The sequence below is a fragment of the Thamnophis sirtalis genome, unplaced genomic scaffold (genome assembly GCF_051295495.1).
Source record: "Thamnophis sirtalis isolate CommonGarterSnake01/CBP01778 unplaced genomic scaffold, rThaSir2_p1.2 scaffold_15, whole genome shotgun sequence".
Classification (NCBI taxonomy): Eukaryota; Metazoa; Chordata; class Lepidosauria; order Squamata; family Natricidae; genus Thamnophis; species Thamnophis sirtalis.
Window position 1 is genome coordinate 1993523 of NW_028261395.1, and position 15892 is coordinate 2009414.

The 15892-nt window shown below is 42.3% G+C and overlaps 1 protein-coding gene across 2 annotated transcripts in view; it reads left to right on the forward strand.

Annotated features, from left to right (window-relative positions):
• Positions 1-15892, forward strand: part of BTAF1 (B-TFIID TATA-box binding protein associated factor 1) — a 77868-nt gene that overhangs the window by 36001 nt on the left and 25975 nt on the right. For both annotated transcript variants that reach the window (XM_087702285.1, XM_087702286.1), the window contains exons 17-20: positions 7273-7415; positions 7526-7700; positions 9466-9669; positions 14843-15269. In XM_087702285.1, coding sequence (XP_087558411.1) covers positions 7273-7415; positions 7526-7700; positions 9466-9669; positions 14843-15269 — 949 coding nt within the window. The remainder of the gene's footprint in view (positions 1-7272; positions 7416-7525; positions 7701-9465; positions 9670-14842; positions 15270-15892) is intronic.

Genomic DNA, 15892 nt, shown 5'->3' on the forward strand with positions numbered 1-15892 from the left:
TATCATTTTCCTTTCCAAGGGCTAAGGTAGTTGTTTTTCAAACTTGGAAACTTTCAGATTTCTGGACAATTCTGGGAGCTGAAGTCCACCTGTCTTTAAAGTTGCCAAGTCTGATGCTTGGACGTGTAAGAGACCGCCTGCTGCCAATTACCTCCCAAAGACCCATTAGATCACACAGAGCAGGCCTCCTCCGGGTTCCGTCTACCAGCCAATGTCATCTGGCTACTACCCGGGGGAGGGCCTTCTCTGTGGCGGCTCCGGCCCTTTGGAACGAACTCCCCGCAGAGATTCGTACCCTCACCTCTCTCCAGGCCTTCCGAAAAGCCGTTAAAACCTGGCTGTGTCGGCAGGCCTGGGGTCGGTGAGTTCCCTTCCCCTCTCGAATCGTGTGGCTGTTGGTTGTTTTTAAATGCCCTGTACTTTTGTAGTTTTTGTGTTTCTCCCTTCCCCTCCCGCCGGGAATAGGGCGGCATATAAATAAAATGAAACTCGAAACTAATACTAGTCCCTTAAAAATGGCTGGTATATATATATATATATACACTATAGGAAACTACTTAATATATAAATATAGTGTTATTTTTATTTTTTTCTGAATAAATCAAGTAGCTAACTTGTATCTCATTTGGGAGGGAGCAGTAGCATATTACTCACATCTGCTTTGTTTGAGGTACTACCATACGGGAGCTATTGACTCCCAGACGTAACTTTGCCGTGTCTGTATAAGCGTCTAGGACAGGGGTGTCAAACCCGCAGCCCGCGGGCCAAATGCACCACGCACTGGCCATGCCCACTCCTGTTTTAGTGAAGGGGAAATTGTGATACATTCACGTGATGACAATGTCTTGACGTGAGTTTGACACCCCTGTTCCGGGAGCTACACTACCTGATTTTGTTTCCTCTACATTTCTTTAAATCGTTGACATTATATTGAATGACTTATTTTTTATTTATTTGCTGCTGTTATTTCTATTCATTGCAAGCACATATCTTTTTTAAAATACCAAGGTTTTCAAATTGTGCTGGACAACTTTCAAATATTTTTATCCACCAGAAGAAAATACAGTCTCTTTCATTGTGTGCCAAGTGTTTTTTTTTCCTCTTTAGGTCTAACAATGTGCAATCACAGAGAATAAGACTAAGTCTCTTGTACTTTTGAAAATTGAACATTATTTTCCCTTCACAGCATAGCAGAGCGTAAAGAAACAAGTATCTCGTCCACAGATAATACATCTTATGAAAAGCTTCTTTTCAAAAGCACTCCATGTTTTTTTCCCCCCTTCATCTTTTGGGCTACTCTGTTCTGTCTGAGAGTCAGTCACATTCTAGAAAACGAAGTGTTTTCTTCTTCCTTTGTGACAAGTTAATGTCTGAAGGCTGCCTGTTGCAAGCGACTTAAGAGTTTGGAGAAAGATGGAGGACAAAGAACAAACAGAATTGCCTTTTGTTTATTTTTGATTCTAGCTTGTTAAGACTGTAGCTAGTTTCCTCCTTTTTCAAAAAATAAATGGCTTGGGATGAGAATGAAGTTTAGGAACTTATTTACTAGGAAGTATTGGAAGTGAGGGGAAAGAATGAGAAAAAACAAGAATTAGTATTTGAAAAGAAATAATCCCTAAATTTTGGGTATTTTGCCAATTCAGGTTTTTTTTTTAGAAAACCTTCCTATTTTCCATGTTGTATTTAATCCATGTTGAGAGAGCCGAGGTGGTGCAGTGGTTAGAGTGCAGTACTGCAGGCCACTTCAGCTGACTGCTATCTGCAGTTCGGCGGTTCTAATCTCACCGGCTCAGGGTTGACTCAGCCTTCCATCCTTCCGAGGTGGGTGAAATGAGGACCCGGATTGTTGTTGGGGGCAATATGCTGACTCTGTAAACCGCTTAGAGAGGGCTGGAAGCCCTATGAAGCGGTTTGTTTGTTTGTTTGTTTTATTGAGCTTGTATGCCGCCCACTCCCGAAGGACTCCGGGCGGCTTACAATAAAACAAGGGAGGGGGATAATACACAAGACAACATATTAAAATATACAACAGTCACAATTTCCGAGGGGCTGGATATTTCGAAAGCCCCCCCGGCCTGCTGGAGCAGCTAGGACTTAACGGCTTTGCGGAAGGCCGGGAGGGTAGTGAGTGTCCGGATCTCCACGGGGAGATCGTTCCAGAGGGCTGGAGCTGCAACAGAGAAGGCTCTCCCCCGGGTATATAAGTCTAACTGCTATTGCTATTGCTAACCACATTTTTGGTTAGAAGTAAACATACATGTGTGCATATGTATACAATTACACAAAATTTACAATAAGCACAAACAAACAAACCAATTAATGAAATAATTGAAATAAAAAGCCAAATCCTATGAGACTGCACACCTCCTGACTTCCCTGTGGAGACTCGCAACCACCTGTTTCTCTCCTTCCTTCCCATCAGCCTGCCCAGTTCCATCATGGCAGCCAATCTTGATAGTCCTTCCTCTCCCACCAGTCTTCACTGTCTTGGGTACTTCCTCTCAGAAATACAGATTTTTTCCCCCCCTAAACATTTCATATCCCCTGTTGCCCACCTTGGAGTTTTTTCCTGCAAGTCCAATGAATTTTGAGTAACTCTGCTTCATTTATGCGATTGAATTCAGCAACATCCTTGATAAACACATTGATCTAGTAGGAGAGAAGTAATATACTTTATTATATATGCATCCTGCCTTTTATTTAGGATCTCAAGAAAGTATACATAATGTTCCATCCTGTTTTTTTTTCCACAAAAGTCCTATGAAATAGGCTCAGCTAAGAGAAATTGACAGGTCCAAAGTCAGCCACTGAGCTCCTGTTGCTGATAATAGATTGGAATCAGGATGTCCTGCTTCTAATCCAACAGATGAATCACGGCCCTCCATTGGTTCTTAGTAATATATTCTTCCTCCTGCGTTCTTGCCACAGTTATATAAATTGATCACAATACCCTGTAGGATGTAGGAATAAAATTTGACCCACTGTTTCTATTTTTTGATGCGCACAATGGGGAAGCATTTTGATGACTAGAACGCTACTGACCTTCCCCTCCGGTAGAATCCAAGATCAAAGGATTGAACAACAATAATAAATAAGTGTATGTTTGATTTAAACCTGTAAGGATAAATGGCTGACCATTTGCAAGCCTCTTTTATCTAAACTCTTGTCAGGAGAAAAGGCACATTCTGATCAGTCATATATCTGATCTCTGTCCTCTGATGATTATCCCAGCTCTGTATAGGCGAAATGAAATCGAAACCTTGAAAGAAAATGGCAGTTGTATATTTCTCCCTCCACCCCCCCAGATAAATTAAAACCACCACAGAGGTTAGAAATGCCAGGGGTTGGTTGAAAAAAAAAACTTAGTTTATGTACTTAAAGAATATAGGTAGTTTTCTGATCTCAGTGGATGGCATTCCCAAGTTCATGGAGGTTTGAAATACAACAGGGTATGTAAAAATTGCTTGTATAAATATGGGCTGGACAGTTTGCCTAACCAAATAAACACATTTTTGTAAAGAGAAAAATGTTTGGCACTAAATACCTTGGTGGAAGGGCAACTAGAATGCAATAGCTACTTATTGTTCAGGACAAGCGTTATACCTGCCTTTCTGTGGCAGCTTTAACTTGCATTTCACATTTTTGGAGTATACGTTTCTTTGGTCTGCCAGGTTTATCAGTGGAATTGCATCATCTGGATACAGGAGTGTGCCTAGCTCACTTAAACATTCTTTTTTTAGTGTTATTTGTATAAAAAAATTAAACAGAAGAGAAGTTAATGCATAGCCTTGCTTAACCTTTCGGAGTTGAGATCTGATTAGATAATTTACATAATATCTAAAGTGCCTGGAGATATTTTTGTACAACATCTTAATCCATAGCAACTGTCATGCTGCACCAAGACTGTTATCTGAACTGGAAGACTCGTAGGCAAGAGAATCAAGGATATGCAGCTCTTTAATAACCCAATTTATTATTACAGATAACAAAGAAGCCCCAATAAAGCAGAAAAGCAGCAACTATAAGCTTTGTCAGTCTTAAAATTCAAATATTCTCTCCTGTGTATCCTAAGAGACCGAGAGAGGGTGACTTGCCAGTGGGAGAGGCAGATGACATTGGTTAATTGGCTGAAGAGCCGAGGTGGCGCAGTGGTTAGGGTGCAGTACTGCAGGCCACTCCAGCTGACTGTTATCTGCAGTTCAGCGGTTCTAATCTCACCGGCTCAAGGTTGACTCAGCCTTCCATCCTTCCGAGGTGGGTGAAATGAGGACCCAGACTGTGGGGGAAATATATGCTGACTCTATAAACCGCTTAGAGAGGGCTGAAAGCCCTATGAAGCGGTATATAAGTCTAACTGCTATTGCTATTGCTAATGGCTTGACCTTATCTGGTACCGCCGCTAACCGAAGCCCATCAAGAATGTCCATTTTCTTTTGCAATCCAAATCTATGCGCAGAGGCCCCTTGTGTGGTATTTGACTATTTTATACTTGCCATATGCCAAATAAATAATACATAAAACCGTTAACCTCCTGCCCTAAAACCGGCTTATTTCTCTGTCATAATGCACCATTTTTTTTTCCATTATCCCAGCCTATTCACTAGATTCTTAGATTTATGTTTTGCATCTAGCTGACTTGTAGTAAGTAGCAAGCAGATGGGCTAATAATTAGCAGAGTCCATTTCTTTCCATTCCATTGCTTCAGATTGGTTAGGATTGTGATTACATAGCCCTTAACTTCAGAGGGTTTGCACTATCTGATCTATGTGAGTAGAGGCTCCTTGTAGAAGACCACTAGGCTGCATGTATTTTAAATAGTTTAGGGAAATCAAATAATCATTTGGCCTCCCGTTTTGCAGCTACCCAGCTAAGGGGCCAGTCTGATGGATTGCCTCTGTTGACCTCAAGAGCTAACTGCTACAATGGCCTGCTTTGAGTCACTGCCTAAAAGTATTCTGGGAAATCTATAGGAGGAATAGGTTTTCATGTGTCTTCGGGGCAGAAAAGGAAAGGGAGGAGAAAGAGGATGGGAAACCTTACCCACACTGTTTACATAGGTCATAGGATAAGTTAAGTACACTGACATATAGTGGAAATACACCAAGGGGAGGAGGAGTGGGATAGAAGAAAGACGGGTAGAGGGGGACGGGAGAGAGGATGGGAGGGAGGGTGAGAAGGAAGGGAGGGAGTGGATCGGGAGAGAGGCGTGGTAGAGGGGGAGGGGAAGTAGGGTAGAGGGGGATGATGGAGGGAAGATAGAAAGTTGGAGGGGGGTGGAAGAAAGAGGTGTATAGAGAGGGGAAGAGGTATATTGGGTTTCTATTTTGGGGGGTATTGTTGACAAGAGGAATTGCTGTGACTATTTTTTAATGTTGTATGGCGCCGGCTATGCACAGTATATATGTGAGTGTATGACAATGGAAAATAAAAACTTTTAAACGTAAAAATATTTCTGTATATCTTTAGAAAGTGTATGCTATTAATTACCAGGTAATTTCCCTCCTGATGGTCCTTGTTTATCCAATCAGAAGCTTTCTCTGCTTGCCCCTTGGTTGAGTTGAGTTTGCATTTATTTGCTATCTTGTAATACCATTGGGTGCACCCACCACTCTGAGATGGTGCTACCAAAAATTCAGGCTGACGACACAGTTTGGTCCAGTTTTTGGTTAGTTACAAAGATTTATTTATTATTTTATTTATTTATTTAAAACTTTTATATGCCGCCCAATCCCAAAGGACTCCGGGCGGCTTACAAACAGAATATTAAAAAAAAAAACATAAAAACAATACAATTTAAAACAACAATCATCCCTCATAAATTCATTCTAGTCGGGGCCGGACCTCAATAGTGAGGTCAACAATCCCAGGCCTGCCGGAACAGCCAAGTTTTTACGGCTTTCCTGAAGGCCATCAGAGTGGGTATGGTCCGGATTTCCGGGGGGGGGAGCTGGTTCCAAAGAGTCGGAGCAGCCACCGAGAAGGCTCTCCTCCGAGATGAGACTTAAGAATGGTTTGAATTGAGATACCTCCTGGCCCCCTTATCACTTTCCTCTGAAATTAACTGCAATTATACTATATTTTCTAAATTATATAACGTATAGTATTTTCATTACTATATTTCAATACTATATTTTCATTAGGTTACATAGATTTTACTCAAATGCATATCCAAGTTAAAAATCTTAGCATTTGTTAAATTTTAAGCTTCAAACAGGAAGGAAAATAGGTTTGTTCTTTAGCCGTGGGATTAAACAGTTAAAAAAATCAAGTATCACAGCTTTTATTTGGAGTCTGAAGCATTTGCAATTATTAAGAAGGAAATAATAAATGCCTCAAATGGGCAAATGAAGCTTCACCTCTCTTTATACTGTGAAAATGGAAAGAAAATCCATATTTGTCTTTTGTCTGATAATGTTCTTGTGCCTGCATTTCTTTCTCTGTTGTGCGCATCAGGACAGCATATAAGTGCCTTTTAGCCGGCAATTGCAGTTGAATAACAAGTGCTGTTTTATAATTTCAGAGCATTAGAACAGAGGTGGGAATTGGAGATGGCTAATGTTACAAGCTCTTACAGATCTGCATGCGTACGCTTGGGTTTGAAATTATCCTCTCCAAAGTTAGAGGCAACGAAAATGTTTATATTATATTTAATTTAGGACCCTGTGCTATATTCCTGCATAGGTTTCATCTGCGATTAAAATGCGCGTTTCAAATATTACTGTCCCAAATATAAAAAGAAAAGCTGTGCATAATGTTTGAATGTTTATTTTATTTATATGCCGCCCTTTTCCCCCGAAGGGGACTCAGGGCGGCTCACAACTCAAACCAGGGAAGGGGGATACAAACAAAAATTAAAACGACACGCAACAATACATAATTTCAAAAAAACACAACAGTCATACCATTTGAGAAGGGGGGCAAAAACTCTTTAGCCCCAGGCCTGTCGGAACAGCCAGGTTTTAAGGGCTTTGCGGAAGGCCTGGAGGGTGGTGAGGGTTCGAATCTCCACGGGGAGCTCGTTCCAGAGGGTCGGAGCAGCCACAGAGAAGGCTCTCCTCCGGGTGATCGCCAGTCGACACTGGCCGGCGGATGGAATTCGGAGGAGGCCTAATCTGTGGGATCTGATCGGTCTATGGGAGGTAATTGGCAGCAGGCGGTCTCTCAAGTACCCAGGTCCAATACCATGAAGGGCTTTATAAGTGACGACTAGCGCCTTGAAGCATATAAAAATGTAGATCCTGTCTTAATAGCAGATGTGTGTTGTTTTCGCAGGAAAAATCAGGAGGGAAGCTGCGTCCAAGTCAACCCCAGACCAAAGAAGTGGTCCAAGAATATATAGCCGGTGCCGAAAGCGTCGCTGAAGATCCAGCAACCAGAGATTTTGTGGTTATGAGAGCTCGAATGATGGCCGCAAAGTCAGTTTATTTTTGAAAACCTTTTATGTTAAACAAGACAGAGCTTATAGTAAAGATACGTGATTCGAATTAAACACTGTAACCCAACTAACAGAAATGTGTCATTCCAGGTTGCTTGGGGGTCTCTGCTGCTGCATTTGCGATCCCAGCGTGAATGCCGCTTCCCAAGAAATCAAGCCAGCGGAATCACTTGCCCAACTCTTGCTTTTCCACCTGAATTCCAAGTCGGCTTTGCAGAGGTTTAGCGTTGCATTAGTCATCTGTGAGTGGGCTGCCTTGCAGAAGGTAGGAGAACCAGTACAACGGTTAAAAACGCATACCGTATTTTTCAGACTATAAAACGCACCGCAGTATAAGACGCAGCATGATTTTGAAGAGGTAAATTTTTTTTTAAAAAAAGTTTTTTTGCACTCTGCAGGCCTCCCAAAATCTCTGCACGCCTCATTTTTTTTGGGAAAAAAAGGGGGGGCAGAGCTTTGGGAGGCTTGTAGAGTGCTCCTGGGGGATTGGGGGGGGTTAAAAACAAGCAAAAATAATGGCCCCTTTTTGTAAAAAAAAAGGGGGCATGCAGAGCTTTGGGGGGCAGGTAGAGTGCTGTTGGGGGGGGAGAACGGCCCATTTTTTGCTCATCCCCCCCCCTCCGGAGCACTTTGCAAGCCTCCCAAACCCTCTGTGCGCCCATTTTTGCAAAGGGGGCAGAGTTTCAGTAGGCCAAATATGCTGTATTCAGTGTATAAGATGCACTTAGTTTTTCACCCTCTTTTTTGAGGGAAAAAGGTTTGTCTTATACTCCAAAAAATACGGTATTCTCCAACTTAAACCATTTCTGTCTCTGTTTAATAAAGCTTATGATTTTCAGATACAACACCTTTTCCTATCAGCGGATAACAGTTCATATGCAAGATAATTTTGAAATTGACTGGAATTGACAGAACTCTTAATTCATGATGTCTGTGGAGATTCTCAGTCAATCCTGGTCATGGTTGTCCCAAAGGTGCTTTTTCAAGAGGCAACTGGATTTTCTGGTTTTTTCTTTTGAAGACATTTCATTTCTCATCCAAGAAGCTTCTTCGGCTCTGTAATTCATGATCTTAGTTTTAGAGGCTGAAAGTACCCAGTCTGCTAAGAATACGCATAGCAGCATTTAAATTTTTGTGTGTGAATAGACTTTTCTGCCACGTTACCATGTGCTTTCAAAACTTGCTTGAGATTTAAAAGCCAGCAGGTGACTATTTGAAACATTGCTGCTTTTGGGGGTACATAACTGGTTGTCCATTTTTTTTTTATTTAGATGTAGATTAATATTAAGTATTCAGTTCCATAAGATTTATCGCATTGCACTTTTATTTTAAATCATGAAACCAAACAAACACCAGTTCAACCGTTTAGAGGTTTTTCAGCGTGGCACGACAAAACCGCGCTTGACTAAAGCGTGCTCGATTAAACCGTGTCCCTGACGTCATCAACAGGGCGACAACAGCGAGCGCAGAGAAAGAAGGGCGCTTTAAATAGCGCTTTGAAAGCAAGCCCATTCAAGTTAAGGTAAGGGTTAGGTTTAGGGTTAGGTTAAGGGTTAGGTTAAGAGTTAGGGTTAGGGTTAGGGTTAGGTTAAGGCAGTGTTTCTCAACCTTGGCAACTTGAAGATGTCTGGACTTCAACTCCCAGAATTCCCCAGCCAGCAAATGCTGGCTGGGGAATTCTGGGAGTTGAAGTCCAGACATCTTCAAGTTGCCAAGGTTGAGAAACACTGGGTTAAGGGTTAGGGTTAGGTTTAGAGTCAGGGTTAGGTTAAGGGTTAGGTTAAGGGTTAGGGTTAGGTTTAGGGTTAGGTTAAGGGTTAGGGTTAGGTTTAGCGTTTACAGCGTGCTTCTGTCTCCGCGCTGTTGTCGCCCTGTGATGACGTCAGCTACGCGGTTTCGTCGAGCGCCCTTTAGTCGAACGCGGTTTTGTGGTGGAACCGTTTTTCAGTACTTGTAATAAGTTAAATCCCCTGTGCACCGTTAAGATCGTTTTCATTGAAAATGTGAAATTTTGGTGTTTTTCTTTGCAGGAAAACAAAATAGTGGCCGATGCTGTCCTGTCCCGCTTACTTGGAGTTCTTTCTGAGCATCTTTATTATGATGAAATTGCGGTTCCCTTCACCCGGATGCAGAATGAATGTAAACAACTTATCTCTTCATTCAACGATGCAAACATTGATATTCCCAGCAAAGCAAACTGCAGCGTGTTTACCATAGATCAAGCTAATGAATTGGTGAGTAGATTAATAAAAAAAAAAAAAAAGATTCGCATTCACACTTCCATTGAAACCGTTGTGGTGGCAAAGTGTTTTCCCCAGTCTCTGCAATCCCTTTTTAAAATAGGTCTGTCTGTCAGGACAGTCTCCCTCAGTAACCAGTAACCACTCAACTCCATTTTGCAGAATTAAGAGTACTTTTACTGGCCATGAGTAGATAGCAGCTAAGCAAAGCAGGATCCGAGGCAAAAGCGCGCGTAATCATAGATATCAATATGTGACCCAACTCCCTCCCCCCTGGTAACCCCATCCCGTAGTCCAATCCGCACATCCCTCAGGTGTCATGTGCGTGTCATCTTCGAAAAGCATCATCAGGTTGGTATGCCGGACAGTTGGCCTTGGCGGGTAAATCCACTATCTGCAGCATGCGCAGTAGATGGTGAGAACAAAACTCCCTTTTTACAATCACTCCTGTACTTAAAACTCCCCCCCCCAAATACCACGCCTCCCCCCCTCCCCGTTTCAATGGCGGCCGAAAGCAATTAGCGAAGCAAAGGCAGACACTTGTCAATCCTCCAAAATAGGTAGGATCTTTTTGCATGCAGGTAGACCTCAGCTGACAGCCACAGTTCAGGGCTGCAATTTGGGTCACTAAGTGTTGCAGTTGTAAAGCAACATGTCGTGTGGCCACATCATTTTGCAATCCCGACAATTAGCTGTCATTAAGTAAATTTTATTGGTCATTAGTTAAGGGCTCACCCCAGCCCAAGTCATTCCAGTCTTGGCCCCTCACAGACCTGATTCCTGGTAAGGTAAGGGGCTAACTAACCCACCTGCCTGTCTCCCCCACCCCCAGCTCTACCCATTTGCGCCCCCCCCTTCACCCCCCATTTCACCCTATCTTGTGGTTCAGCAAGCAGCTCCAGAACTGTATGGCCTCTTCTTCTTTTAACCTATGGGAAGTTTTGGGAAGTTTATGAGCCAAGGTGGCGCAGTGGTTAAATGCAGCACTGCAGGCTACTGCTAGATCAGCAGGTCAGCGGTTCAAATCTCACCGGCTCAGGGTTGACTCAGCCTTCCATCCTTCCGAGGTGGGTAAAATGAGGACCCAGATTGTTGGGGGCAATATGCTGACTCTCTGTAAACCGCTTAGAGAGGCCTGAAAGGCCTATGAAGCGGTATATAAGTCTACTGCTATTGCTATTGCTATTGCTATGATGAAAAACATCTGTTTCTACCTTGGAAATGAGAAGGGAAACGTTGAGATGCAAAGTGATCTCCGACAGGGAATGTGACTATCAGCCATAATGAAAGATAGCAGTGATACAGATGAGCAAAATAAGATGCGGTCTATTTTTAGTACAGATGATCCAGTTGATAGTTACAGCCTCTCTTAAAGAGTGAAAAGAGGACAGGAAAGCAAGCAGTTACTTTTTTTTTAAAATAAGCTACTGCAGCTATTGATGCTTCCGTTATAAAATCATTTTTCATGTAGAAATGTAAGAGTGGACCTTAGAAGTTCGGATTGTGACTATCCTGCTTTAAAATATGGTTATGGAGCCTGTATTCCATTCCTGAGTGAGGAATTAAAGGGGGAATGTTCTCAATTACAAATAGTGTAGGACACTAACATTCTGCTGTGTAAATTTTCCATTCGTATTTTATGTTTATGTCTAATAGTGTAAGGAATGCCCAAGGAGTGGTTGGTGGATTGCAGAAATAATCTAGGAGGCACTCAGAAGTGTGTGTTCTTAGATCTTACTCTAAATCAGTGTTTTTCAACCTTGGCAACTTGAAGATGTCTGGACTTCAACTCCCAGAATTCCCCAGCCAGCGAATGCTGGCTGGGGAATTCTGGGAGTTGAAGTCCAGACATCTTCAAGTTGCCAAGGTTGAAAAACACTGCTCTAAATATTAAATATAATACTAGCATACCTATAAAATCAATAATCTTCTCTGAACCCAAAGGCTTTTTTTTTCTTTTAGAGTTTCTTTGATATAAAATTTTATAGGATATAGAACAACAACAAAAACCCTGTGAAACAATCCTACTTTAAAGAGTTGCAGTTAAGTGCTACATTGATACATCACCAGGTCCAAAGCTCCTTTCTGAAGCACTGTGCAGCCCAGGGAAAAATCTTGACCAGTGTATTGAGCAGTTTATATCCCCACTGAAATTGTCAAATCACACGAGTACGTAGAGGATTCATTTGGTTCCCAGGAGGCTTTTGGGGAGTTTCATGAGTCTCTGGCCATTAGCCCAGTCAAGGTCTTAAGTCAACACTCAGAGTGAGGGGAAGATTGGATTGCCTTCTCCCAGTATGCCAATTCTCGAGCTGGTTTTCAAGAGGTTCCAGGAGATGACGTGACATAAGAGGTTTCTGGAGGGGCATTGAGAAATAGCAATAGCAATAGCAATAGCAGTAGACTTATATACCGCTTCATAGGCCTTTCAGGCCTCTCTAAGCGGTTTACAGAGAGTCAGCATATTGCCCCCAACAATCTGGGTCCTCATTTTACCCACCTCGGAAGGATGGAAGGCTGAGTCAACCCTGAGCCGGTGAGATTTGAACCGCTGACCTGCTGATCTAGCAGTAGCCTGCAGTGCTGCATTTAACCACTGCGCCACCTTGGCTCTTAGAAAAAGAAGAGTAAATCTCTCTGGAGATACGAAAAAGCCCATTATACGTAGTGATGACAAGTGGCATTATCATTATCACTACTCTTCACAAGAGCCACATTTAAGTATTTGGTTAGCTCATTAGAGGCAATAGCAATAGCAGTTCGACTTATATACCGCTTCATAGGGCTTTCAGCCCTCTCTAAGCGGTTTTACAGAGTCAGCATATCGCCCCCAACAACAATCTGGGTCCTCATTTCACCCACCTCGGAAGGATGGAAGGCTGAGTCAACCCTGAGCCGGTGAGATTTGAACAGCCGAACTGCAGAACTGCAGTCAGCTGAAGTAGCCTGCAGTGCTGCATTTAACCACTGCGCCACCTCGGCTCCTCAGAATAACCATCTGAATCTTGATGTCACTCACTGTTGCGTTTCAAAGAAGGTTACTCCAGGATCCTTATACTTAACAAAAATGCACCTGTTTCCTCAAGTTGATTGTCTTTCTTATCTATCGTGAAGCAATTTTGTCTTCACACCTGATATCCATATGATTTCTCTGCATGCTCAAATTATCTTTGCACAATATGCTCCATTTAACTATAAATGTGTAGCTTTCCTCTCAGCTCTTCTAGATGCATGAGATTAAATGCATTTATGAGTTTAAAAAATATTAAATGCTAATTAATTCCTCTCTCCTTGTTGCCATTTCTTGCAACAAATTATTTTTGGTAGGACTGGGATGCTGATGGTGCAACTGTCCTGGGTCTTACTTTATGACTTAATGGCTTTGAATACAGAGTGGACGGATACTGGAAGCTGGGAGTGTTTTTTAATTATCTTTATTACATCCATAAGAAAGAAATTATCACAACTACCGATGGATGCAACTCAATATCTTCTCATAAGAGAATAATAATAAAACATTATATGCAAGTCTTGGTGGAAAGAAGAAACTTCATGATGATAAATGCAACATGGAGTCCTACTTAGCTGTAGGACATACCTTCAAATAGTAATAGCAACAGCTAGGAGTTTCATTGTCTTCCTAGATATGTCAGTCAACTAATCCTAAAATAGCTGTTTTATAATTCCTGGTTGGGAAGGGTCTGAAGATCTGCAGACAAGCCAGGACAGTGAGTTAAAATGTCAAATGTAAGATAAAGAATATTTTTATAGCATGAATCACAGATTCATCTTCAGTATTTGAGCCAAATACAAAGATGATCCTGGTAAGGAATATTATTCTAAGTTTTCCATTATCATCATAAAGGGCAAGGGCCGGATTCTTGCTCAATGAAAATGCCCTTCTGCGTGGCAGTATGAAGGACGTTATAAGAATATCCAGTTATTTACCATAGCTGACAAATATGGTTCAGTTTATAAGATACTCATCATACCTTTCCCAGCATGTGAACTGTTGAGATTTCAAAAGCTTTGGGTTCGGTAAGATGTTACAGAAGGCTGTGCAATGAACCGAGAGAAACCTATGTTGTGAATGTAATGAAATTCTTTTAAATTCCAAAATGGGATGTGAGGGTTGAGATTACAAACACCAAGGCTGAGCTAAACCTGTATTGATTTGCAGTTTTTCACGTTATTGGGGACCCCCTATTTCACAGGTTCTCCGTTCTCCATACCTGGTTTTAGTCTGCCTTGATGTGGAGGAGAGAAAAACCGAGGGTCTTGCTCGGGGGGGTGGGGGGATGTCCTCAGTTTTAATACTCACCTCATTTCTATTTAAATTCCATATGAAATTGCTGAACAAAGTCATCCATCCACATGGTGGTGTGATATATCATCAATACACAAAGGATACCCAGCTGTATATCACAATTCTAGGCCAAAGAGGTGGGATGTTGTTGTTATTGTTTAACAACTTTTCCTGATGCCTGGAGGCTGTTGCAAGACACAAGTAGCTTTAGATTCAAGGACTTTCCATTGCTCTGGATTTTCCAAATTTAGTTACTTAGGGGGTTACACTTTCCATACAGCATTGCATGTAGTTTAAGAGTAATTTGTTAACTTGTTTTGTTTTTCCTTTGTATAATAGTTTTTGACTATTTGTACTTTATAAATTGAATTACAACGGTTGCAAGCCAGAAGTCACTTGATTAGGGGGGGCGAAAGAAAGGGTGTATGGAGGGTCGAAGAGGTACATTGGGTTTCTATTTTGGGGGGTATTATTGACAAGAGGAATGGCTATGTTTATTGTTTAATGTTATATGGCCCCGGTTATGCACAGTATATATGTGACTGTACAAAAATGAAAATGGAAAAAATAAAAACACATTTACAGAAGTCACTTGATTAAATAAAATTTTTAAAATGGTGATTTAAAAAAAAACAAACTATCTGGAGCATTGCATGAATGTGTAAATATTCTTCCTACAATTCTTTTTAAATCTGGTAAGTGTAGTTTTATTTTGTGTTTTTCGTGTTCATTTTTGATTACTTTGAGCACAGAGACCAACCTCTATAAAAATAAACATGGGTTTGTCCCAGCGTCCAGTGATTTTAAAAGCCTTCAATGTCACAAAATAGTAATTTTTTTTTTTACTTTTTTAAAATTAAGGTTACTACTGTTTTCAACGAAGCTACGTCGTCTCCAAACCTGAACCCCCAAGTTTTACAGCAATTAGATAGCAAGCGGCAGCAAGTTCAAATGACAGTCACAGAAACGAACCTGGAATGGCAAACACTACAGCTGAGAGTTCACACATTCACTGCTTGCGCTGTGGTCAACTTGGAGCAGCTTCCAGAAAAAATAAACCCGGTGATAAAGCCTTTGATGGAGGCCGTGAAGAAGGAAGAAAACACCCTAGTACAAAATTACTCCGCTCTATGCATAGCGAAACTGCTTCAGCAATGCATCGCAAGATCTCCCTGCCCCAATTCGAAAATCATTAGAAACCTCTGCACCTCGCTGTGCGTGGATCCGCACCTGACTCCTTTAGCGTCGTGTCCTGCACAGCCACAGAGCAGCCATGAAAACTCAAAAGGTACGTTGACCAACTGCTAGCCCTTCCGTTGGCTGCACAGAACCATCTTCACGGGATCGGCATACTTATCAGGAAGTCTTCCAAGGAGTTGGTTAGGGCCTTTAAAGCGCTCCATGGCAGGGGTCCAGGTTGCTCGATGAAGCGTCTCCTCCCTCAAGGAAGGCCCGTCTTTTTCGTGCTGGCAGAGGAGGCCTACTGCCAATCCCGTTGGTAAAGGAATTCATTCTGGTGGGATCCAGGAGGAGAGTTCTCCTCTGCACTGGCCTCTGGAACATCCTGCCTCCTAGGGTGAGATCTGCCCCAATAGCAATAGCAATAGCAGTTAGACTTATATACCGCTTCATAGGGCTTTCAGCCCTCTCTAAGCGGTTTACAGAGTCAGCGTATCGCCCCCACAGTCTGGGTCCTCATTTCACCCACCTCGGAAGGATGGAAGGCTGAGTCAACCTTGAGCCGGTGAGATTTGAACCGCTGAACTGCAGATAACAGTCAGCTGAAGTGGCCTGCAGTACTGCACTCTAACCACTGCGCCACCTCGGCTCCAACCCTCCTGTCCTTCCCTAAGGGCCTGAAGGCCCGCTCTGCCAGTTGGCCTGGGGACCGACCCCATGGGGGAGTTATTG